Consider the following 25,207-nt stretch of genomic DNA (forward strand, 5'->3'; position numbering starts at 1 on the left):
CCCAAAGATAAGGGTTCCCTTTTTTGAAGCTGTTGAGCACCTATCCAAAGAACAAGGACACTTCCTTATGTGACCACAGTACATTTATCCAAACCAAGAAATTAATATTGACAATGCTATTGTCTTAGCTGTAACTTCATGTTCTGTTTTCCTCTGTTCTTTCCATGATACCCTTTACAGCAGTTTTTCTCTTGTCTAAAATGATGCTTTGTCGTTTGTTATTTTTGCTTTTTTCATTCTTTGAGGGGCCCGCCACCCAGCTCCCAAATAATCACAAATAGAGACTTATTCTTACTTATGAATGACTGACCATAGTTTGGCTTGTTTCTTGCCAGCTTTTTTAACTTAAATTTTCCCATCAACCTTTTGCCCATGGGCTTTCCCCTTTTTCTATTTCTGTATATCTTTCTTTCTTACTCCATTGCTTGCTGTGTAGTTGGGTGGCTGGCCACTTGCATCCTCCTCCTTTTCTCACTCCTTCTTTTCCTTCCAGATTTCTCCTTCTATATATTCTCTCTGCCTGGAAGCCCTGCCTATCCTTTCTCCTGCCTTGCTATTGGCCATTCAGCTCTTTATTAGACCAATCAGGTGTTTTAGACAGGCCAAGTAACACGGCTTCACAGAGTTAAACAAATGCAACATAAGGAATGCAACACGTCTTTGCATCATTAAACAAATGTTCCAGAGCATAAACAAATGTAACATACCTTAAAATAATATTCTACATTTCCCCCTTTCTGTCTAAATGAAAATGAAGGTTTTAACTTTAACATAGTAAAACTATACACAACAAAAATAGTCATCAAGTAAGAATTATGTTTACAATATTTTGTCCATTTGTAGTTAGCATATTCAGAGAAAATAATGCATTAGCTATCCTAACTTAGTGAATCCAAAGTTTTATACCTAATTTACTTTCTATCATGACTAAGGAAAACTACAACTCTTAGCTATCTACTCTTCTACTCCATCAGAGACCCAGAAGAATGTAATATTACCTAACAATGGAGACATTTGGTTGCCTGGACAGTCACTCAAAGTTCCTCTGCTACATTGGGGCATCCATCTTTAACCTACAGGCCCTGAATATCTGGCAGACTTTTCAGTGAAGCAGGAAATTTGAAGGACTGCCCTGCCTTGTGTTGGCAAATTTCATCAGTCACTTTCCTCTGTTTCCTGCAGAATATCTGGCAGACTCTTCTGTGAAGCAGGAATTTTGAAGGACTGTCCTGCCTTGTCTTGGCAATGATCAACAGTCTTTTTCTTGTGTGTTCTGCATGTCCAGTCTGCACAGCACATTTTCAGCAGTCAAAGGCAAGAGCAGTTTCTTTGCCCAATGGCTAACCTTGCTACAATGAAAGCAAACTCCATAAGGAGTTTCTTCAATGCCCATCATCTCTGTAGTAAATTGTGCTGCCAGGAGCAGATGTGTCTCATTGTCATGAAAAACCTCAAGTTAACAAAACATTTTAAATGCCATATTCTATAGGTCTTTCAATTATATGAAGACCATCTATCTGTTTAAAGTATACCTGTTTGGGCCGGGCGGTGGTGGCGCACGCCTTTAATCCCAGCACTCGGGAGGCAGAGCTAGGCAGATTTCTGTGAGTTTGAGGCCAGCCTGTTCTACAGAGTGAGTTCCAGGAAAGGCACAAAGCTACACAGAGAAACCCTGTCTCAAAAAACCAAAATAAATAAATAAGGTATACCTGTTTAACCTTGAAAACATACCTAATAATGACTACCAATTTGATTATTATAGATTAATCACCAACATCATTTCTCAATTATACATTGCATTTTCAAATGAACTGCATAAGCACAATACCCCAAACAAGAGTAAAAACACACATTCAGTATAACAAAAATAACTTTAAATTGATAATATTTGTATCAATATACAGAATCCATGCCAATGCAAAATATCTGAGATTAATAGTTGTCTTTTTATCCTATATTCCTATATTCCCCTAAGTATAACAAACATCCATAACCCACCAAATAACCAAAAACCTCCCACACCCCTATTGGGAATGTGGATGTTGTGTTCTCCAAACTGCTCCCTGCTGTCTGTGGATGAAGTATTTCTAGGGTCCCAGAGAAAATTTGAGATAATGATCAAGTCCTGGAAAGGCCAGCAAAAACCTTTGTTGATAGATACCACCTGTCACATTTTAGGAGGTCTCCCTTGATCACACCTGATCAATATCGTTCCTGAAGAAATCCATAGCCTCTCATCTCCTATGGGAACAAAACTCCAAATCATTTTTTACTTCCATTTGACAAATATATATTTTTACTTCTTTTTTAAAGTTAAAATAACCCTAAAGTTTCTAGATTGGTTCAGTTTTTCAGTTCAGTTCACACATCCATGTCTGCTAGCAGCTGTATTTTGCTCATCAGCTTTCAAAAAAATTCAAAATTAACACAATAACATTCGGGATCCAGACTCCCTGTGTATTTTCCATCATTACATGGCTTACTCTTTTTAATATTACTTTACTTCTCTTTAAAGACTTTATTATTTTAAAACTATTTCTTTCTTTCTATGACTTATCCATAATCTTTTTATTTCTTTCTTAAGCCTACGCACATTGCAAAACACACTGGAACCTTTTTAGAAGTTTTTCCATCTGGACCTCTTTTACTGTGTATCTTTTAGCCTTTTTTGACCATGTGAGCAAACTTTAAACTGCTAAGCTACAGCTGAGTCCTCTGCACTGTTCTATTGGCTGGCTCTGCCAAGCCTAAAGCTCAAGGTCCTGTCGGAGGTGCATGACCAGAAACTGCATTCAACCTTCCTAGTTGTAGGAAGCTGGTATCTGTGCTGCCACAAGCAGTTTTTACTTAGCTTGCTGTTTCAATTTAGTGCTGCCAGCTGAACAGCAGCGCCTCTTAAAGGAGCTGTGTTTTTTTTCTTTTTTCTTTTTCCAGCTTTCTCAGGCCCTATGGAAATTCAAGAGTCCCACGTTGGTATGCCAAAATGTAGTTGGTTGTTTTTTATTCTTTTGGCTCTTTGGAGCCACGCCACCCAGCTCCCAAATAAATCACACATGGAGGCTTATTCTTAATTATAAATGCCCAGCCTTAGCTTGGCTTGTTTCTTGCCAGCTTTACTTAACTTTATCCCATCTACCTTTTGCCTCTGGGCTTTTACCTTTCTCAGTTTCTGTATGTCTTTTCTTTCTTTCTTATTCCTTGGCTGACTGTGTGACTGAGTAGCTCTCCCCTAGAGTCCACCTCCCCTTGTTCTCTTTCTTCTCTTTCTCCTTCTATTTATTCTCTTTGCCTGCCAGCCCCACATATCCTTTCTCCTCCCTTGCTATTGTCCATTCTGCTCTTTATCCAACCAAGCAGGTATTTTAGACAGGCACTGCAACACAGCTTCACAGAGTTAAACTGATGCAACATAAACAAATACAACACATCTTTGCATCATTAAACAAATGTTCCAGAGCATAAACAAATGTAACACACCTTAAAATAATACTCTACAACATGCTCTGAATGTTATTCTTACCTTTGGTTTTGTTTGTTTTTTTTTGTTTTTGTTTGTTTTTTCGAGACAGGGTTTCTCTGTAGCTTTGGAGCCTGTCCTGGACTAGCTCTGTAGACCAGGCTAGCCTCGAACTCATAGAGATCCGCCTGGCTCTGCCTCCCGAGTGCTGGGATTAAAGGCGTGTGCCACCACCACCCGGCTTGTTTTGTTTTTTGAGACAGGGTTTCTCTGTGTAGCTTTGGAGCCTCTCCTGGACCTCACTCTGTAGCCTAGGCTGACCTCAAACTTACATAGATCCACCTGGCTCTGCCTCCTGAGTGCCACCACCGCCCAGCTTATTCTTATCTTCTTTATATTGGTTCATTGGGCTGTTAAGTCTGCAAGGTACTCATTCTTAGTTTATGGTGAAGTAAGCATGGTCTCTCCAAATTCTTTCCTTTTCCTATGTGGCATAACTTTATCAAACTGCTTTCCTGAGCTTCCTCTTACCAGCCCAAGTTATTAACCAAGACCTAGTCAAGGCAAGCAATCCAGCTGGGTTCCCTTCAGCCTAATATTTACATTTTCTCTTAGTCATCGACTGTCTACCCAGATTTCTCCAATAGATCTATAATTATTAGTATTGAAAGCCTCTGTGTTTTTCCTAGATGCACCAGTGGCATCTCTTAATTACCTATTAACAGCCAACCCATAACTAACGGCTCTAGTTGTTTAACATAAATTCACATACATTTAACAGGATTACAACTTAACTGTTGGGTAGGGAAATTGGTTGCTACAAGAATATTTCTTAATATGTCTTTTGTTCACCCAAAGATGATCAGTTGACGAAGTTGTGAAGCCAAAGGCCAGTTTATTAAAAAATTAAATAGCAGTCTTTTACAAATAAATCTGTCTCTCATTTCTGGGAAGATGATGTCATGTGGGTACATTGTCTTTTTAATCTTTTCTCCAGGTAAAGGTAGTAGTATTTGATAAGACTGGAACAATTACCCATGGAACCCCAGTAGTGAATCAAGTAAAGGTTTTAGTGGAAAGTAACAGGATGCCACGCAATAAGATCCTGGCCATTGTGGGAACTGCGGAAAGTAACAGCGAACACCCTTTAGGAGCAGCTGTAACCAAATACTGCAAGCAGGTACAATTTTATATTTCATATTCATGTTGCCATCTCATATAGGAATGATGCAGACCAAATCTGGACTGGCTTTTGACTATAATTTTTGTATATAATGAGTATGAGGATAAAGAGAATTGTATTTTATTATTTAATTGAATATGTTGGGGTGGGGAATGTAGCTCAGTTGGTATAGTGCTTGCTTAGATGCTTGAGGCCCAGGGTTTGATACCCAGCACTAATAAAGTGAGCATGTTAGTCCATGACTTTAATCTGAGAATTTAGGAGGTAGAGACAGGAGGTCAGAAGTTCAAGGTCATCTTCATTACATAGTAAGTTTGAAGCCAGCGGCGGTGGTGAACGCTTTTAATAGTAATCCCACTTGGGAGGCAGAGGCAGGTGGATCTCTGTGAGTTCGAGGCCAGCTGGATTTACAGAGTAAGTTCCAGGAAAGGCTCCAAAGCTGCACAGAGAAACCTTGTCTCGAAAAAAAAAATGCACTCTGATCTTACCACACAGTAACCCCTGTTTGACATAAAACATTAAAATAGAAGTAATATGTATTAGTCAGACAGTGGAGGCACATGCCTTTAATCCAAGTACCCGGGAGGCAGAGACAGGTGGAGCTCTGTGAGTTCCAGGACAGTCTGGTCTACAGATCTAGTTCCAGGACAGCAAGACCTATACAAAAAAAATCCTGTCCGAAACTACCCCCGCAAAAAAAATCTATCAATGCAATTGCTAGGTCAAAGGATGCTTAAGAATTCATTTTTCGCCGGGCGGTGGTGGCGCACGCCTTTAATCCCAGCACTCGGGAGGCAGAGCCAGGCGGATCTCTGTGAGTTCGAGGCCAGCCTGGACTACCAAGTGAGTTCCAGGAAAGGCGCAAAGCTACACAGAGAGACTCTGTCTCGAAAAAACCAAAAAAAAAAAAAAAAAAAAAAAAGAATTCATTTTTCATGACTGTTACTAACATCCACACAAACGATTGTATCAGTTTGTACCTGCACCCAAAGTTTTGACTTCCTGTCTTCTTATATACTTACCAACACTGTTCTTTTAATTAAAAATTATTACACCATTTATTTATTTATTTATTTGTTTATCTGTTTATTTGCTTATTTATTGTGTTGTGTTTCCGTTTGTTAGGAGCTGGACACTGAAACCTTGGGTACCTGCACAGATTTCCAGGTTGTACCAGGCTGTGGTATTAGCTGTAAAGTCACCAATATTGAAGGTTTGCTACATAAGAGTAACTTGAAAGTAGAAGAAAATAACATTAAAAATGCATCCCTGGTTCAAATTGATGCAATTAATGAACAGTTGTCAACTTCATCTTCTATGATTATTGATGCTCATCTCTCAAGTAAGCTGATTTCTTTGTAGTAGTTTTTAGATTTTTGTTGATATCTTTGGTTTGAAATTTTCTTATTCTTTTTTTAATGAAAATAGATTCTTCTTTCATGCAATATATCCTGACCACAGTACCCCCCCCCACTCCTTCCATCTGCCCCTACCTCCCCTCTACCCTGGATCAACACCCTCTCCAATTCCCATCAGAAAAGAGGAGGCCTCCAGGAGCAGCAACCAAACACAACAAAACAAAATACAATAAGACAAGGCAAAAGCCCCACACCAAAGCTCGACAAGGCAACCCAATGGGAGGAAGAGTACCAAGAGAAGGCAAAAGAGTCAGACATATCTGTTCCTACAGTAGGAGTCCCACAAAAACACCAAGCTAACAGCCATAACAGACAGACGACTTGGTACTGGCCCATGCAAGCCCTGTGCTTGCTGCTTCAGTCTCTGGGAGCCCATATGAGCCCTGCTTAGTTGATTTAGTGGGCGGTATTCCCCTGGTATCCTTTATCCCCTCTGACTCCTACAGTCTTTCTGCCCCCACCCTGTGGGATTCCCTAAGCTCTGAGGGGAGGCACCCAATGAAGCCCTCCAATTTAGACTCTTGCCCTACATAATGTCTGGCTACGGGTCTCTACATCTGCTCCTATCTGCTGCTGGAGGAAGCCTCTCTGATGACGACTGAACAAGGCACTGATGAATGAGTATAGCAGAATATCTTTAGGAATTATTTTATTGATTCTTTTAGACTAGTCATGTTTGGTTCTACCCTAGGTCTCTGGACTATCCAATTTCCTGTTCCTGGCCATCAAGCAGTGTTGGGCATGGGTTTTCTCTCCTAGAGTAGGCTTCAAGTTAAATAAGACATTATGCAGGCAGGATAGATTGTAGGTCAAAGGTTTTGTGGCTGGGTTGTTGTCCACATTTCTCTTTCAGTAGCCTGCAGAGTACCTTCCTGTACCAAAGAAACTAGGATGTAGGGGTGAGGGTTCCATGCAGGCACCAGCTCAACTTCTCCATGTTCAATGAGCTGTGTGGATGCTGTCCTTGGCAATGGGGCCCCGCTGTCAGTTTTTGGAGAGCAACTCTCTGTTCTAGCATCAGCCTGTGTTGTTTAGGGATCTCCATGGCACCCCTTTAGCCAACAACTCAACCAAATGGAACCCAGTCCCACCACTGGAAGCCTTGCCTGGCTAAAAGAGATGGCCAGTTTAGACTCTATATCCCCCATTGCCAAGAGTCCTCAGTAGGATCGCCCTCATAGATTTTAGGAAGCTTCCACTGCACTAGGTTTCCACACCACACTCCAGCTGCTCCCAAATTCTAGCCATCTTTCCCCCACACTCTCTCCTTCCATCCCATCTCCAACCAGCACCTGATCCCTCCCGCTCCCTTCCCCACCTGCTCCCAGTCCACCTGCAAAATCTATTCTATTTCTCCTTCCCAAGGAGATCCATGCATTCTGCCTAGACCCCTCCTCTATACCTAACCTCTCTGGGACTACGAACTATAGCTTGGCTATCATTTATTTAATAGCTAATATCCACTTATAAGTGAATACATACAATATTTGTCTTTCTGGGCCTGTTACCTCACTCAGGATGATTTTTTTCTAGTTCCACCCATTTGCCTTCAAATTTCATGCCATTTTTTTAACAGCTAAGTAATAATGCTCTATTGTGTAAATATTGCACATTTTGTTTATCCATTCTTCTGTTGAGGGACATAGAGGTTGTTTCCAGTTTCTGGCTATTATGAATAAAGATAGCCATAATGAACATAGTTGAGCAAATGTCCTTGTTGCAGGATAGAGAGTCCTTTGGGTATGTGCCCAAGAATCAGGTATAGCTGGGCCTTGAGGTAGATTGATTCTCAATTTTCTGAGGAACCCCCATATTGATTTCCATAGTGGCTGTACACGTTTGCACTCCTGCCAGCAATGGAGGAGTGTTCCCCTTGCTCCACATCCTTGCCACCTGGAGTTGTCACTTGTGTTATTGATCTTAGCCATTCTGACAGGTATAAGACGGAATCTCAAAGTAGTTTTGATTTGCATTTCCCTGCCTGATGGGTAAGGATGTTGAACATTTCTTTAAGTGATTCTTAGTCATTTGAGATTCATCTATTGAAATTCTCTATTTAGATCTGTTCCCCATTTTAATTGGATTATTATTTTTTGATACCCATTTTCTTGAGTTTTTTTTATATATTTTAGGTATTCTCTGTCAGATGCGGAGTTGATGAAAATCTTTTCCTGTTATGTAGGCTGCCACTTGTGATGGTGTCCTTAGCCTTACAGAAGTTTTTCAGTTTCATGAGATCCCATTTATTAATTGTTGATGTCAGTGCCTGTGCTATTAGTCTTCTGTTCAGGAAGTTGTTTCCTGTGCCAATGTGTTCAAAGCTATTCCCCACTTTCTCTTCTACCAGGTCCAGTGTGTCTGGTTTTATGTTGAGGTGTTTGATCCACTTGGACTTGAGTTTTGTTCTGGGTGATAGATATGGATCTGTTTGCATTTTTCTACATGCCAACATCCATTTTGACCAGCACCATTTGGTGAAGATGCTTTCTTTTTTCCATTGTATATTTCTGGCTTATTTATAAAAAAAATATCAGGTGTCCATAGGAGTGTGGATTTATGTCTGGGTCTTCAATTTGATTCCATTGATCAACATGTCTGTTTTTTTTCCAATACCATGAAGTTTTTATTACTATTGCTTTGTAGTACTGCTTGAAATCAGGGATGGTGCTTCCTTCATCCTCAGTATTCCTTTAGCTATCCTGGGTTTCAGATGGCTAATTGTATATAACCTCAAGCTATTGTATAAGAAAAAAATGGACAGCATGATTGCATTTCATCCAATCCAATTTTACCACAGGCCTTCTTAGGACATCACTGTTACTCAGAAACATTTGCTAACTGTGCTTACTGACTTGTCTTAGTTAGGGTCTTTTTTTTTTTTGGTTTTGGTTTTGGTTTTTCAAGACACGGTTTCTCTGTGTAGTTTTGGTGCCTGTCCTGGATCTCGCTCTGTAGACCAGGCTGGCCTCGAACTCACAGATATCTGCCTGGCTCTGCCTCCTGAGTGCTGGGATTAAAGGCGTGCACCACCACTGCATGGCTTAGTTAGGGTTTTTATTGCTGTGAAGAGACACCGTGAACATGGCAACTCTTATAAAGCAAACATTTAATTGAGGGGGCTCACAGTTTCATAGGTTCAGTCTGTTATCATGGCAGGGAGCATAGCAGCATGCAGGCAGACATGGTATTGGAGGAGTAGCTGAAAGTCCTACATCGTACAGGCAACAGGAAGTCGACTGAGACCTTGGGCAGTATCTTGAACATATGAAACCTCAAAGCTCACCCCCCACAGTGAAATACTTCCTCCAACAAGGCCATACCCACTCCAACAAAGCCACACCTTTTAATAGTGCTACTTCCTATGAGATTATGGGGACTAATTACATTCAAACTACTACAACAACTAATGACTCTAGGGTGATGAAGATAAGTCTGAGCTGATCTTCTATGATCTTTCTCTTATTTCTTTCCATAGCTAGTTGAAATTGTACATCTTTCACAAAATCTTGTGGTCCTCCTCTTTCTCTTCTCTGCAGATTACCTTATTTATCCCATAGAAAATTAGAGTTCTCAGGCAGTGTTCTTTATTTTTGTTTGTCTTTTTTCCCAAATGGTCATTACTTTTTCGTGAGAGGAGATAGTCCTCATCTTGCTAACAAGTATCTTTGTCTCTTCTCTAGATCCTACTCTCTCTGAATTCCTCAGGGGCTTCCCTCTGTTATGGCCCCTTGCTTCTTTATATTCCATGTCTCTTCCTGGTGTAGTGTCTCTAAAACATATAAACACTTCTTCCATCAAAACCCACTCTATTTCCCTGAAACTTCAAGACAGAGTAGTCTAGACTTGTTGAATTCACTCACTTACTCCAGAGGCATGTATCAGTTCATTACAAACCCACTCCTGCTCCGTTCACACTATAAAACAGTCTCTTAGGATTGGGGACCCCAAAGCCCACTCCAGTGCTTGCTCCCCACTCTGCATTCTGCATGATCTCACAAGGCAGCTGAGGATATTGGTTGTGCATTCCTCCAAAAACTCCTTTATCCTCTAAATGCATGTCAGTTATCTCTGGATTCTTCTTTCCCCTCCTTGGGCATTCCTTCTAATTTTTCTTTGATTCGAGTATTAGATAGCCTCAATGATTTACTTGGTCTTTGACTTTCTTCTCATTTTCCATTCTTTCCTCTATACAATATCATTCATACCTATCTCTTATTTCTTTTGTTTTGAGTGCTGGGATTAAAGGTATGTGCCTCCTGGCTTCCTATCATTTATTTCATCACCTACAGGTTTTCATTACCACTCCAAATTCTGTATCTCTGGTGGAGATGTATTTCTTGGGTGTCATGTTGGTCAATCAACCATGATCTACTTACCTAAGTGTTCCCAAACCTCCCCAGCCATTTGTGCCCAAGTGATTTTGCTGAAATGCAAATCTGATCATACTACCTTTTGACCTATGACTTTATTTTAGTTGTTTATTGTCTGATTTTTTTTATTGTTTGTGGGGTTTTGTGGGGCTGGTTTTGAGACAGGGTTTCTCTGTGTAACAGCCTTGGCTGTCCTGGAACTCAATTTGTAGACCAGGCTGGCCTTGAACTCATAGAGTTCTGCCTGCCTCCACCTCCAGAGTGCTGGGATTGAAGGTGTATACCACCATGCCTGGCTGCCTGTTTTTGACTTATGTTCTTTTGAAAGAATGTGCTGGAAGTTGTGGATCACCCCCATAATAAGTTATTATTATGTCTGGTTTAAAAGGTTCCCTTATATCCTAGAGCCCTTCCATGGATCTTAATTAAGGATCTGTGATTTTTGTTTGTTTTGAGATAAGTTCTCACTGTGTACCCTTGGCTGCTCTGAAACAGTTCACTATGTCCACCAGGCTAGCCTCAAACTCACAGAGATCCAGTTACCTCTGCTTCCTGAGTGTTGCAAGGCTTGCACACTGTGAGCCGCTCAGAGTCCTTGTTTTCACTGTTCTCACTCGTTCAGGACTTTGGTGTCTGCTCTGCTCTGGTTGGTCTCTTGCCTTCCTCATTACTCATCTGTCTCTCCCTGATGCTCCACTTGTGCTCTATGTTCTAGTGCTATTAGTTACCTACCTATAGTTCCTCCTCCCATTTAATCTTTTATTACTTTTGTCTTGAAAATTTTTCATGTATTTTTATCATATTTCCCCCCCACACACAACTCCTCCTAGACCTTCCCCACCTCCCTACCTACTCAACTATATTCTTTCTCTCTTTCAAAAAACAAAAACACAAAAAAGAAACATCAAAGCAATAAGACAAAAAATGCCCAAACAAAGCAAAATGAAACAAAAAGTCCACATAAATACTATCGAGTTAATTTTGTGTTGGGAACAGGGTTTGCCCTAGAGTGTGGTTGACATATATACTGATGACACTTGTTTGGAGAAAACTGACTTTTCCTTTGACAATGGGTAGCAATTTCAGATAGCTTCTTGGTTAGGAGTAGGACCCCATCTAGCTTGAACCTGTGCAGGTCTTGTGTATCCTGCCACAGTCTGAGTTCATATGTGCAAAGGTCCTGTTATGTCTGGAAGGCACTGTTTCCTTGGAGTCATCTATCACCTTTGACTCTTAAATATTTCTGCTTCCTCTTCTGCATAGATCCCTGAGCCTTGAGGGGAGGGTGTTGATAAAGACATTCCATTTAAGACTGGGTAGTCCAAAGTCTCTCACTCTCTGCATATTGTCCAGTTGTGGGTCTCTGTGTTAATTTCCATCTTCTGCAAGAAGCTTCTCTGATGTGGATCGAGTAAGGTGCTGATTGATCTATGGGTATTGCAGTATGTCATTAGGAGTCATTTTATTCCTGATTCTTTAGCGAAATAATAACCTTAGCCTTTCCCTCATCCATGATCTATCTAGTCTCAGGGTCTTGGCCACTTTAGTAGTGCCAGGTATTGGTTCCATCTCATGGGGTAAGCCTTAAATCTGATCAAAAAGTGGTCAAGTCCCTCCCGTAACACTTGTACCACTGTTGTACTAGTATGTCTTACAAGCAGGTCACTGCTGCAGATTGATTGCAAGGTTTGTTGTTGAGTGGTGATATTGACGGCCTACCTTTCTTCTCCAGTGGCACGCATAGTTAGTACGTACCTTCTAGTACCCTGAACACTAGTCAGTAGGTGCGAAGCTTCTAGTTAGGCACCAGCTGAACTTTTCCATCTTCTATGACATAAGTAAGGGTTGTCTTCAGCAACAGGGCCTTACCAGTAGAGAGCAACAAAATAATCTTGGTAGCAGCCTGTGGTATTTTGGGGGGTGTGCCATGGGACTGCTTATGGCCTGCCATTTCCTACTTGTTATATCATTTCATTTACTGTTTTCTCCATGCAGTGGCCTCACCCACAAATACATCTACCCTGTCGACTTATGCTTATCTTTCTAGACCTGACTTCCATCTTTTTCAGTGACACCTTTGCTGATATACACTGATAGAAATACTTGCTCTTCTTAAATTATAGCTGTACTTCATTTCTATTATATTAGACACACTACAAAATAATTATTTCCTGGCCATTTCTGCTTCTCTGTGACTTCTTTTTATTTGTCTATGGATGTAATATCAAGTAACTGACATGTAGGAAATCACTCAATAGCTTTTTTGTTGAGTATCTACTGTGTGTTATGGACTGTTGACAGCACTTTAAATGATCATCAATGAGGGCGGAGGTGTAACTCAATAGTATACCTCTCCAACAGTTCTTTTCTCCCCTTGAGCTTAGTGTGTGTGAGGCCCTGGGTTTGATCTCCAGTACAACTGAGGGAGGAGATGGGAGTTAGGAGCAAGAAAAGAAGCTGGCAGATGAGTTAGTGGGCTGTTTCCATAACCCAGGCAAAACATATCAAATGGCTCAGACCTGTGTGGTAACAGAGTTTGTAAAACATGATCAAATTCCAGATGTGTCTTGAAGGGCAAGCTGAAAGATTTAATTACCAAATTAGATATCTACAGTGTAAGTAAAACAAGAGTCAATGGACTGGGGAGATGGCTCGCCAGTTAAGAACATTGGCCGCTCTTCCATAGGACACAGGTTCAATCCCGAGCACCCACATGGCAGCTCATAACCGGCTGTCCCTGGGGATCTCATGCCTTTTTCTGACCTACATGGGCACTGCATGCACATGATGCACACACATATATGCAGACAAAATACATAACACATAAAAACTAATTAATTTAAAAAAAATTAAAACACAAGAGCCAAAGTCATGCCAAAGTTAGTCATCTACCCATTTAGATAGATGGAATTACCATTTAAATAGTATAAAGAAGGCCGGGCGGTGGTGGCGGCGCACGCCTTTAATCCCAGCACTCGGGAGGCAGAGCCAGGCGGATCTCTGTGAGTTCGAGGCCAGCCTGGGCTACCAAGTGTGTTCCAGGAAAGGCGCAAAGCTACACAGAGAAACCCTGTCTCGAAAAACCAAAAAAAAAAAAAAATAGTATAAAGAAGACAAGAGGAATGATACTGGAGACAAGAGCAGGAATCCAGCTTTATAAAAGTTACATTTGGATGTCTGTTAGCTATCTAAGTAGAAATATCATATCAATGGAATATTAGGTAGGCAGTTTTCTACAGGGGCCTGAAGATCCTGGGAAAGAGACTGAATTAGAGAAACAGAGTTTGGAGTCATTTACTTTGTAGATCTGTGGTATTGAGTACTATAGTCACTAGTTACATTAACTTTTATGTAAAGTCCAGGTCTTTGATCATTTTGTCCCTCAATAGCCACATGTGTTGGCTAGTGGCCATCGAATCAAACAGCAGGTATAGAGCATTTCCTTCATTGCTGGAACAACTGTTCAAACCTCGCTGGGTTTACTGAAGTCAAGGTCACTGGTGCATTGTGGGAATAGTTTATTGGAATAGTTGAGACTAAAGCTTTATTTGAGTGGGTTCACAAAAAAATGGGAAGTGGTGAATTAGAGACAGCTAGTAGGGAAAATACTTGTCTTGTGCACAGAAGCAGAGAAATGTGACAGCTAGAGCAGTGAGCTCAAGAGAGTCTTTTTCCGTTTTTAAAGATAGGGCAATATGCAGCAGAGATTATAGAAAACTGACTATTCATGAAGGAGAGAAGATCTGGAATAGGCAAAGGAGGGTGACCTAGCATACAGGTAGAGAAAGAGATTGCCTTCAGCAGGTACAGGCTCTGCTTTTTTTTTTTTAAGGTTTATTTATTTATTATGTATACAGTGTTCTGCCTGCATGTGTCCTGGCAGGCCAGAAGAAGGTACCAGATCTAATTGCAAGTGGTTGTGAGCCACCATGTGGTTGCTGGGAATTGAACTCAGGACCTCTGGAAGAGCAGTCAGTGCTCTTAACCACTGAGCCATCTCTCCAGCCCCAGGCTCTGCTTTTAACAGAGGGAAAACAAGCTATGTGCGCCTAGGAGGCACAGGAGCTGGGGAGGTATGGCCATGAGAAGTCCTCTTATGATTGGGGGGAGCATTTGCATCTCGGATGGGAAACGGGGAAGAAAGGGGATTTGAAAGGAGAGGAGATTTCAAATAGTCATCTTGAAGAAATAATGAATGAACTAGGGACATGCAGTCAAACATCTATCCCAACAGAACTAAAAGGCTCATTTAAAATTAGTGGTTACCAGGGTGCGGGAGGGGGGAGAACAAGGGAATCCGTGGCTGATATCTAGAACTGAATTGTATTGCAAAATAAAAATAAAAAAATTAAGCCGGGCGGTGGTGGCGCACGCCTTTAATCCCAGCACTCGGGAGGCAGAGCCAGGCGGATCTCTGTGAGTTCGAGGCCAGCCTGGACTACCAAGTGAGTTCCAGGAAAGGCGCAAAGCTACACAGAGAAACCCTGTCTCGAAAAACAAAATAAATAAATAAATAAATAAATAAATAAACAAACAAACAAACTAATTAATTAATTAATTAATTAATTAAAAAAAAGGACAAATCGTCCAGAGAAAATGGCCAAGAAAAAAAGCAAGTTAGCCTATTGGTCTATCACATTTCCAACAGGATAAAATTTCATAAATCTTCCCAAATGTTAGTTTTTGCTATTCTTTATAGAAATATAATACAAGTTGTCTTTTCTGTAGTCCCAGTTTAGTTAAAAATTAAAGCTTGCTTTGAAGTTGTAAAAAAAAATTAGTGGTTACCAGTTTAAAATGAGACATCAACATATTTGCATATTTACATGTAGCCACATTATCTACTGGTGCACAGTTAAGTGTTTGAATTGTGTTAGAGGGTCACAGGGAAAACCTCAGTAAAAAGGGAACCTCTGAACTAATACATTCTCATCCCCACTCCCCATCTTGCTGGAGATTGAACTTAGGCCTTCCTTCACTCATGCTAGGCAAGTACTCAGCCACTGAGTTATATCCTTAGCCCTTGAACAGTATGATGGAATTTGCTCTTTGGAAAGAAAGCTTAAGGGCCTTTGAGTGATGGTAGCAACATGGGTTCAGAGGTATATGGAAGAGCAGAATGTATTCCTAGAAAACTTGAAAAATCACTGTTACAGGTTATATTCTACCACAAATGCACTATAGTGACTGCAAGGTTAGGCAGGAAGAACTTGCCTCCTAAGATGGATTTAAAGGTTAAATAAGCTCACTAAATGGTTTTTCTGTACTTCTAGATGCTGTTGATACTCATCAGTACAAAGTCCTAATTGGTAACCGGGAATGGATGATTAGAAATGGTCTTGTCATAAGTAATGATGTAGACGATTCCATGATTGAACATGAAAGAAAAGGTCGAACTGCTGTATTGGTGACAATTGATGGTAAAGTTTCCCTGAAATACTCTATGACACAATTGTGATCTCAGTCATTACTTTATGTGTCTGTAGGACTTCAACTATGAGTTTTATTCCAAAGAGGCTTGAATACAAAGTTGAAAATTAGCAAAATATGACTATTATTAACGAAGGATTTCCTTACCAGCTGTTGTGGCACATGTACTTGGGAGCCTGAGATAGGAGAATCAGAATGTTTTGAGTTAAACCAAGCCCTCTATGGCTTAACAAAATTCATTTCTTGCTGCACTTTTATTCTGCTGTGTTATTCTTCTTTCACCATAATCTGTTTTTCTGCTGTTCCTGTATTAGATGAGCTGTGTGGCTTGATAGCCATTGCTGATACTGTGAAACCTGAGGCAGAGCTGGCTGTCCACATTCTGAAATCTATGGGCTTAGAAGTAGTTCTGATGACTGGAGACAACAGTAAAACAGCTCGTTCTATTGCTTCTCAGGTAATGAATTGGTTTACTTAGTTATTGAGGTGGGCACATGTGCTAACATCTCATTCTAAATACACGTTTTCTTTCTTCCGTTTAATTGCTGAGAAAGTCACCTGACCTATTGTTTGCATTATCTTCAAGTAGCTATCCCTAACTGCTTCAAAACCATCAGCATGGTATGGTAGAAGGAGCTTGTCTGTTACAGACGTAAGTGAAAAGGTATTCGCTTAGCTTGTGGGATGTTTGAGTGACACTGCACACTGGTTTCTGGTGATGCTTCCTTTGAAATGATACACCGAGTTTTCAGCCATGCTGCCAGTCCTCCAACATCACCTGTTGTGAAAATGACAGCAGCTGCATGCTCGTTCCTCTCTGATCCATTCTGGATGCCACCAGCGGGACTCTTTCCTTTGACCTACCATTTTTCTTAACCGTACATTTGTTTCACCTCCAGAATTTTTCAATTAGAATGCCTTCTCTCCTCTTCTAGTGTGTATGTGTATGGGGGGTGTGTGTCCATGCATGTGCCACAGAATGTGTAGGTCAGAGGGCAAACTTGTGGGAGCTTGTTCTTTTCTTCACTGTATGGATTCTGGGGACTAAATTCAGATTTTATCAGGCTTGATGGTAAATACCTTTCCCCACTGAGCCATCTTGATGGTCCTCTTCTAGTAAATAACAGAAGGAATATGTGAGTACATTCTTCTGTAAGAATATGAAGGTTGTAAAGAATTTGTATGGGGGGAGGGGGCGGAGCAGGAGCAGGGATGAGATGGGGATCTGTGGTTGGTATGGAAAATGAATACATAATTTCTCAGTAAAGAAAAAAAAAGAATTGGTACCATTTCCACATTCTCTGTCAAGTTCTCCTCCCTTGCTTTTATGGATGCATATATACCGGTATACAAGTACGTAGTTCTGCTTTTTCAGCACTAATTGGATCATTTTATAGTTTATTCAGTAGTTTTTATATATAACAATATTTCCCAGCTCTTTGTTCATGTCTTAGCATCTAAAATTATTTCATTCCTTCTAGACTGCTGCATGGAATTCTATAGTATGGATGAATTATAATTTATGTTACCATTCCCCTAGTGGTGGACATTTAGGTGGTTTTGAATTTTCTGTTTTTGTAAACAGACAGTAATGAATATCCTTGACATCTTTGGACATGAAAGAGTCTGTCCAGATATAGTTAAAAGTTGATTTTCCAGAGCAGATGATGTGCACACTTTGATGAATGCTCTCCCCCTGAGGACAGTGTCATTCTGTACATACAAACAGTACACAAGATTGCTTATTGGCTGTAGATATGGCTCAGCCATTAAGAGAACTAGCTGCTTATTGGTAAAATTATTAAGGCCACTCCACGTAGTTAAAAGGAGATTTATTTAATGGCGTAACTTACAAATGAAGGGATAGGTAGGTCGCGGGGTCTGGGGAAGGTGTATCGCCGTCCAGCGGTGTTCTCTGGAGCTCTGCTCGGTCCACCTCCACCGTCCAGGGTCCCAGAACCGAGAGAGCACCCCGCCGATCCAGATCTCGGGTCTCCAGGCGCCTCCCTTGGCCCCGCCTTGTGGGCGTGACAGTTGCCGAAGTCTCAATGAGGGTTGGAACTTCCAGATCAAAGCTGGAATGGCTACCCACTACAGCTGCTCTTGCAGAGGACCAAGGTTTGGTTCTCAATACCTATTAGTGGTTCACAACCATCTTTTTTTTTTTTCTCACAACCATCTTTAACTCCAAATTCAGGGCATCCAGTACCCTCTTTTGACCTCTGTGAACACCAGGCACATGTCTGGTGTGCTTGCAAACACGCAGGCAAAACATAAAAAATATATAAGTATTAAAAAGAATGCTCACTTCTCCACATTATCACTGGATATTTTCAGTCTTTTAAATGTAAACATCTGGCAGGTTAAAAATGATGGCGCATTATTCTAAGCTCAGCTTTGTGTATAGTGCCCAGCATTACTTCCTGAAATGAGTTGCTTTTCTTCGCATAGGTTGGCATTACTAAGGTGTTTGCTGAAGTTCTGCCTTCCCATAAAGTTGCTAAGGTGAAACAGCTTCAAGAGGAGGGAAAACGGGTAGCAATGGTAGGAGATGGAATCAACGATTCTCCAGCTCTGGCTATGGCAAATGTTGGAATTGCCATTGGCACAGGCACAGATGTAGCCATTGAAGCAGCTGACGTGGTTTTGATAAGGGTAAGTCCTGGAGCGGGCAGTCCTTACACACTAGAGTAGGTCCTGTGTCTGCAATCTGAGGAGTGGGACATTGCTGACATGGTTAGTGATAGTGCTGTAAGGCACACTGTGTAGTGATCCTGCATGTTATGTAGTATTCAATCCTTATACTAGCACACAATCCTCTTCTAAACTTGACTCATGCTTAGCAGTATCTGAAGTTTGTACTGACTTCACATTGTATCCCAAGGCATATGTAATCCCCCTTGTACACAGTGACAAGTAGAGAAGTTCCTAGTGAAGTTAGAGTCTCACTAATATCACCGATCTCTCTCTTCTCAGAATGACCTTCTGGATGTTGTGGCAAGTATTGACTTGTCAAGGAAGACAGTCAAGAGGATTCGAATCAATTTTGTCTTTGCTCTAATTTATAATCTGGTTGGAATTCCCATTGCTGCTGGTATGTGACTTTTAAACAGTTTTCATTTTTGTGGTTAAAGTCATTAGACACCTATCATATTAGAAGAATTAGATTTAGTTTTGACCTTAGTTTTTGCATATACTCTGTTAATTTGGTGAGAGGTGATGTTAAAACGGGTAATGTTCAACAAAGTTCATTACAGCTTAAGAATTTATAAAAGTTTTGATATTTAAAAAAAAATTCAGCCAGCCGTGGTGGTGCACGCCTTTAATCTTAGCAATCAGGAGGCAGAGCCAGGCAGATCTCTGTGAGTTTGAGGCCAGCCTGGGCTACCAAGTGAGTTCCAGGAAAGGTCAAAGCTACACAGAGAAACCCTATCTCAAAATACAAAAAAAAAAAAATTTCCCTGCAATGTTATAATTTGAAATTTTTCACACATAGGTAAACATTGAAAAAATGGTACAGAAAATCTGTGCCTACACACACACACACACACACACACACACACACACACACACACACACACAGAATTAAAATTAAAAATAAGCAGGGCGGTGGTGGCTCACGCCTTTAATCCCAGCGTTTGGGAGGCAGAGGCAGGCGGATCTCTGTGAGTTCGAGGCCAGCCTGGGCTACAGAGTGAGTTCCAGGAAAGGCAAAAAACTATACAGAGAAGCCCTGTCTGAGGGGGGGGTTTGGGGGGGGAGGCTTTGATACAAAACTAAAAAGGACCCGAGCAGTGGTGGTGCACACGCCTTTAATCCCAGCACTCAGGAAATAGAGGCAGATGGATCTCTGTAAGTTTGAGGCCAACCTGGTCTACAGAGTAAGTTCCAACACATCTAAGGCTACACAGAGAAACCCTGTCTCAAAAAAACAATAAGTAAACAAATAAATCTATTGAAACCAAATGTGTTTCGATATGGTAGCTCACATCTGTAATCCCAGCATTTGGGAGGCAAAGGCAGGAGGATAGCAGCAAGTTTAAGGCTAGCCTGGGTTACATAGCATGTTCCAGTTGTCAGAGCTAGACCATAGCAAGACATTGTTTCAAAAAACATAAATTGATAGATGGGCAGATAGACTGACAGACAAATAGATCTAAATTTTTAACTTAAAACAAAAACGTGGGCCAGGTATGATGCTGCATGCCTAATTTAATCCCAACATTTGGGAGACAGCACTTATACAGTTCTCTGTGAGTTTGAGGCCAGCTAGGGCTTCATAGTGAGACCCTATCTCAAAAAAAATATGCAGAAAAAAAGAAAAGAAAAAGCACATGTGTGTGAATTAGTAGAGTATGAGCTCTGGTACACTAGAGAACCAAAGAATATCCACCTACAACTATCAGGATGCAGCTGTTTCTCCCCTGGGATGCACCCTAGGGAAATTCTTAAACATGAGTAAATATGGACAAGAATATTCACAACAGCACTCTACTAAGGAAAAATTGACAGCAACACAAATCTCCACCATCAAGAGGGTCAAATGCTGAAGAAATAAGAAAACAAATTGTGCACGTGTGAGAAATGTGTTGGTAATTCATTTAGTACTGCCTACTCTGATCCCAACTTGTTTGCAGGAGTTTTTCTGCCCATTGGTTTGGTCTTGCAACCATGGATGGGATCCGCAGCAATGGCTGCTTCATCTGTTTCTGTAGTACTTTCTTCCCTTTTCCTCAAACTGTGAGTATGATGACTTGCTCATATTCTAACATCCAGGGTTTCTTAGTATGTTTGATTCTTGTATTGATGGGGTATAGCCAAGTAAGTGTATGTGTGTGTGTGTGTGTGCATGTAAGAATGTACATGTGTGCACGTGTGTGTGGAGGAGGTCAGAGGTTGACATGGGGTGTCTTCTGTTTTTCTTTACATTATATTTTGACGCAGAGTCTCTGGCTGAACCTAGGGTTCAGCAGTTCAGCTAGACTGGAAACAAGTCCCCATGTTCTTCCTGCTTCACCCCCCTACCACTAGGATCACGGGTGCAGGCCATCACACCCAACTTTTATGTGGGTGCTGGGGATCCTAACTCGGGTTCTCGTTCTTGTACAGCAATCATTTTATCTGCCGAGTCATCTTCCCAGACTCTTAAACAGTTCTTAAGAATTACTAGGTGATAATTAATAAATATTGTGTGTGTGGTGGTGGTACACACTTGTATTCTCAGCACTCAGATGAAGGGGCGAGAGAATCACATTTTCCAGGCTAAGCTACATAGTAAAGACGCTGTCTCAAAACAAAAAGAAAAAGCTAAGTAGTTGTCATTTTATGTAGTGGATGTATTACAGACATAAGCCCAGAAAGGGGTGAAGTATCATACACTAGCTTTGAGAAGAGGGAGTTTGGTTTCTGTGACACCATAAAGTCAATTTCAAGCAACTTTCTTAGCAGTAGTCACCTTTGCATATCTCATACTGGGCAAATCTCCTTTTCTTTGTGCACACAACAAGCATCTAGTTAACACTTGGTTGCTTTAAACTTATGTCCAGTTACAGGAAACCAACTTATGACAATTATGAGTTGCGTACCCGAAGCCACACAGGACAGAGGAGTCCCTCAGAAATCAGTGTTCACGTTGGAATAGATGATGCCTCCAGAAGTTCTCCGAGCCTGGGCTTGCTGGACCGGATCGTCAATTACAGCAGAGCATCCATAAACTCCCTGCTGTCTGACAAACGCTCCCTGAACAGCGTTGTTACTAGCGAACCTGACAAGCACTCGCTTCTGGTGGGAGACTTCCGGGAAGAGGATGACACCACGCTGTAAAAGGCCTCAGGGTGCTGCTAGCTGAAGTTCATGTGCACTGACACAGCACTTAGGTTGTCATGGAAGGATCTCATGTCAGTCTCATGCTCTTATGTGCAGGATTCTACCTGAGTTGTGTTGATGGCAAAAGTATCTTTCTCAGGGCAGGAGCTCTGAACCTGGCATTATCCAAAACAAATTCCCAGCAGTTTTTGTTTTACTAGGGACAGAGGGTAGAGCAGCAAGTTTAGAACAAACTCTACAGTTAGATTGCTGACCTGCTGCTAGTATGGCAAATCATTATTTGACCAAAAGAAGTGCCCAAAGACAGGATGATTAAAAATGTGAAGATTTGAGAGCGTGAACCTGAGGATATTCTTGAGCCTGTATCCTTGCCCCACTGGGGAGCAATGGCTTTCAAAGCACTGTACAGAGCATCGAGTTTAGAAGGAAAGCAGTTGCAACTGTTTCACAATGGATGTGCCTTATTTCTTGTGGGTTTGCTTTCACCTCATAACACTTGCATCCTTGTCCTGTAGTGCCTGAGAGCCTCCAGGATGGCTTTTGTCAGCTTTCAAGTGAGCCAGCTTTAGGTGGGTTTTCCTTGACTAAAATTAACTGACCGTAATCACTTGGAGTGAGGCAGGAGGACTGCAAGTTCAAAGCCGTGCTGGGCTGTATACACTAAGACTGTCTCAAACCATTTTTGTAACTGACAGTTTTTCTGAAATCTTCTCTTATTTCATTGTGTCACTCAGAAGACCTTAAGGCGTGCAGAGTTCCCTACCCTTCTGTTTCTCTGCTGTTGTCAGAAATCTCACATTCTTCCCTCAGTTTCCCTAGCTCTGTGCTGGCTTTCAGTTCTCCTCTGCTGAGTCCAGCTTTGTTCAAAGTGGAGCTTTTCCATCAGTCCCTGTCTAGAAACTTCACATGTGAGCCTCTTTCGCTGAAAAATCCATCAAAGATTAACACTATTATTTTAACACATATGGGCCATATCAGAGTACCTGAGTTCACTAAATTCTTCTTTTAGGATACAAACACTTGGCTGGTATATTATAATTTAATAAAAATTTAGTTACCTCTTATGTTTTAGATAATTTATCAAAATGATTTTAGAATACTATCGTACAAAGCTGCTTTTATCAAAATACACAGCAAACTGTAATATAGAAATAAGAAAATCCCTGATTCATGGTATGTTATAGTCAATTATATTTTTTTTTCTTGTTCAGAACATTTGTGCTTGTAAACAAACTCCTACTCTTTTATTTGCATGCCATACTTTAAGCCAATAGCACAATGCCTATGATACATGATTTCTGCCCCCCAAATGTTCATTTCTCCTTTTTAGGTCACTGTTGAATAAAAAGTCCTTTTTATGGAGCAGAGTTTAAAGTGAAATGGAGAACAGTTTCCCCACTCCCCCTCTCTTCTCTCTTCTTCCTTCACACACCTACATGTTTACACTCTTCAGTGCTGTCTTTCCAGATTTGGAAAAGACCTAACTTCTGTCCAGCTGTCGGAGAGACTTTTGATGAAGGTGCTAGTAATCTAGAAAGGCAAACCTGTTTTATTATGTTTAAACTCTATTGTAGACCAATCCCTATGCCATCTTGAGAGTTTGAGTTTGAATATTTGTTTCTTAATTCTAGAGGCCCATCATAACATAACTCATTGACTCCTAGAAGAAACAGCTAATACTAGAGATGTACAATAGATTTTTCTTGCTCTGGACCCAAATTGAGACTAGAAGTCCCCCAGCTCTCAGCCAGTTACTCCTTCTTTTATGCATGTGTTATTGAGTCCTCCTCTTGCCTCCACACAATGTTATAGGACAGTGCAAATAGCATTTCAGTTTTCACTACCAGAAAAAAATGTGTTTGAGAGAAGCTCTATTCCTAGGAGAGCGGGTTCATTTAGAGAGGGGATCAAGCACATTGCCTTCAGTTGGCCACCCACTCTGGGTAATGAGTTACTGTTGAGAACAGGTTTTGTAAGTGAGTGTTCACATGTGTGTGTATACACACATCATACACAGAGAGAGAGCATACAGAAAGAAAGTAGGTTTCTATTTGCATCTGTTGTGAGGCTCTTTACCCTTTCCTTGCCGCTCTCCTGTACTCACCCAGCAACCATTCTCTCTGTCAGAAGGCATTATGGACATTTTGTTGTCCAGTGCTGATGCAGACTCAGCTAGGGGGCACCTTTAACTTCACTATCCAAAGATGCCTTTTGAATTTAAAGATTAAAACACAACTAGAGAATTTACTATTGTCGTTTTAAAAGTATAGTTCTTGGTGTGAAGTAGAAATGTTGCTTTTCCTATTTTAGTATCGACCTTTTAGCAAGTTAAATTTGATGCCTTATGAACAAATAATTTTATATTATGCTTTAATTTTTTAAAAAATTATTATTCATTCAGATATACAGAATGTTTGAAATAGCACTATAGACAAGATGTTTCCAAAAATGTGAGTGTGCATATCTTTTCTGTACACAGCTTAAAATCAAAAAGATGTAGTAGAGGATTTTTCCATTACTTGTAGATTCTGTTTTAAAATTATTTTTCTTAATATTTATTTTACTCTATGTTATTTTCTTTGGATGAGGCATCTGGTTACAGGTTATTCCTTTTTAAAAAACATACATTCCTGACATCACTCCTTTGGATTATTTTGTTTTCTGTATTTAAAAAACAATTTATTTACCAAATATAAAAATACAGATCTATACCAAATCATTGCCAACTTTTAAACTGACTTTCTTAAGTCCCTTGGTCTGGTATGAGTAACCAGATAAAACAAAAAGCATGAAGTCTTATTTCTCAATCACATGAGCTTTTTAATGACATTGATAATAAATGCCTTTTGTAGCCAGAACCAGGTGTCTCAACCTTGTGTTTTTAAAGAAATGTTTAACCACGTATTGTAAAACTTTGGTTAGTATCCAAAACAGGAGCGGACAACTTTGTGCAATATTTCTTTGCTGTAGTCTAGTTGGTTTTTTCTCATGCGCATGTAATTGATATTCTGCCGAAGATGTGCCTTCAACTTTATAATTATAGTGTTGTAGAAAAACAATGGTGTCAAGTGTCACTATGTTAAATCATCCGGCTCCCTCTCCCAGCAGTTCCACACCACCCTCGTGTTCTCTGCGGTTCTTTGGATATTGTTTCAACTGTAAATCCATGGTGTGTTAAGATCAGAGGTGGTAGCGCACATTCACTGGGAGGACAAAGTCTAGTGTCCTTCCGAATCCCACTCATCTGCCACTGTCACTTAGTGAGAAACATGAATATGCATGGCCTATTCTTTGTGATGCCTAAGAAATTCTGGATATGATGTCTATCCTAAGTGAGCTTTTCTTCATTGGGGGAGTCCTGAGTGGCGTGAAGATCCAGTTTACTGCATAGACTTTTCCTGGGGAGATAGGAGTAAATGTCTACTCATCCCCGATAGGGCACTGAGAACAGACCAAAGTAACAAGTGCACCAAAGCTTGCTGAACCAGTGAGTTTACTGGGCTTACTTACAGGCATATAGGTG

At 40.7% G+C, this 25,207-nt stretch overlaps 1 protein-coding gene across 2 annotated transcripts in view; it reads left to right on the forward strand.

Moving 5' to 3' along the window:
* The window catches only part of Atp7a (ATPase copper transporting alpha), a 116,461-nt gene extending 91,718 nt beyond the window's left edge, over nt 1-24,743 (forward strand). For both annotated transcript variants that reach the window (XM_052734677.1, XM_052734668.1), the window contains 8 exons: nt 4,455-4,637; nt 5,766-5,982; nt 15,702-15,848; nt 16,173-16,315; nt 18,310-18,513; nt 18,835-18,952; nt 20,496-20,598; nt 21,405-24,743. In XM_052734677.1, coding sequence (XP_052590637.1) covers nt 4,455-4,637; nt 5,766-5,982; nt 15,702-15,848; nt 16,173-16,315; nt 18,310-18,513; nt 18,835-18,952; nt 20,496-20,598; nt 21,405-21,681 — 1,392 coding nt within the window. In that variant the 3' untranslated portion in view covers nt 21,682-24,743. The remainder of the gene's footprint in view (nt 1-4,454; nt 4,638-5,765; nt 5,983-15,701; nt 15,849-16,172; nt 16,316-18,309; nt 18,514-18,834; nt 18,953-20,495; nt 20,599-21,404) is intronic.
* Nucleotides 24,744-25,207: the final 464 nt, after the last annotated feature.

The sequence above is a fragment of the Peromyscus californicus genome, unplaced genomic scaffold (assembly GCF_007827085.1).
Source record: "Peromyscus californicus insignis strain IS unplaced genomic scaffold, ASM782708v3 Scaffold_10__1_contigs__length_136768540, whole genome shotgun sequence".
Lineage (NCBI taxonomy): Eukaryota > Metazoa > Chordata > Mammalia > Rodentia > Cricetidae > Peromyscus > Peromyscus californicus.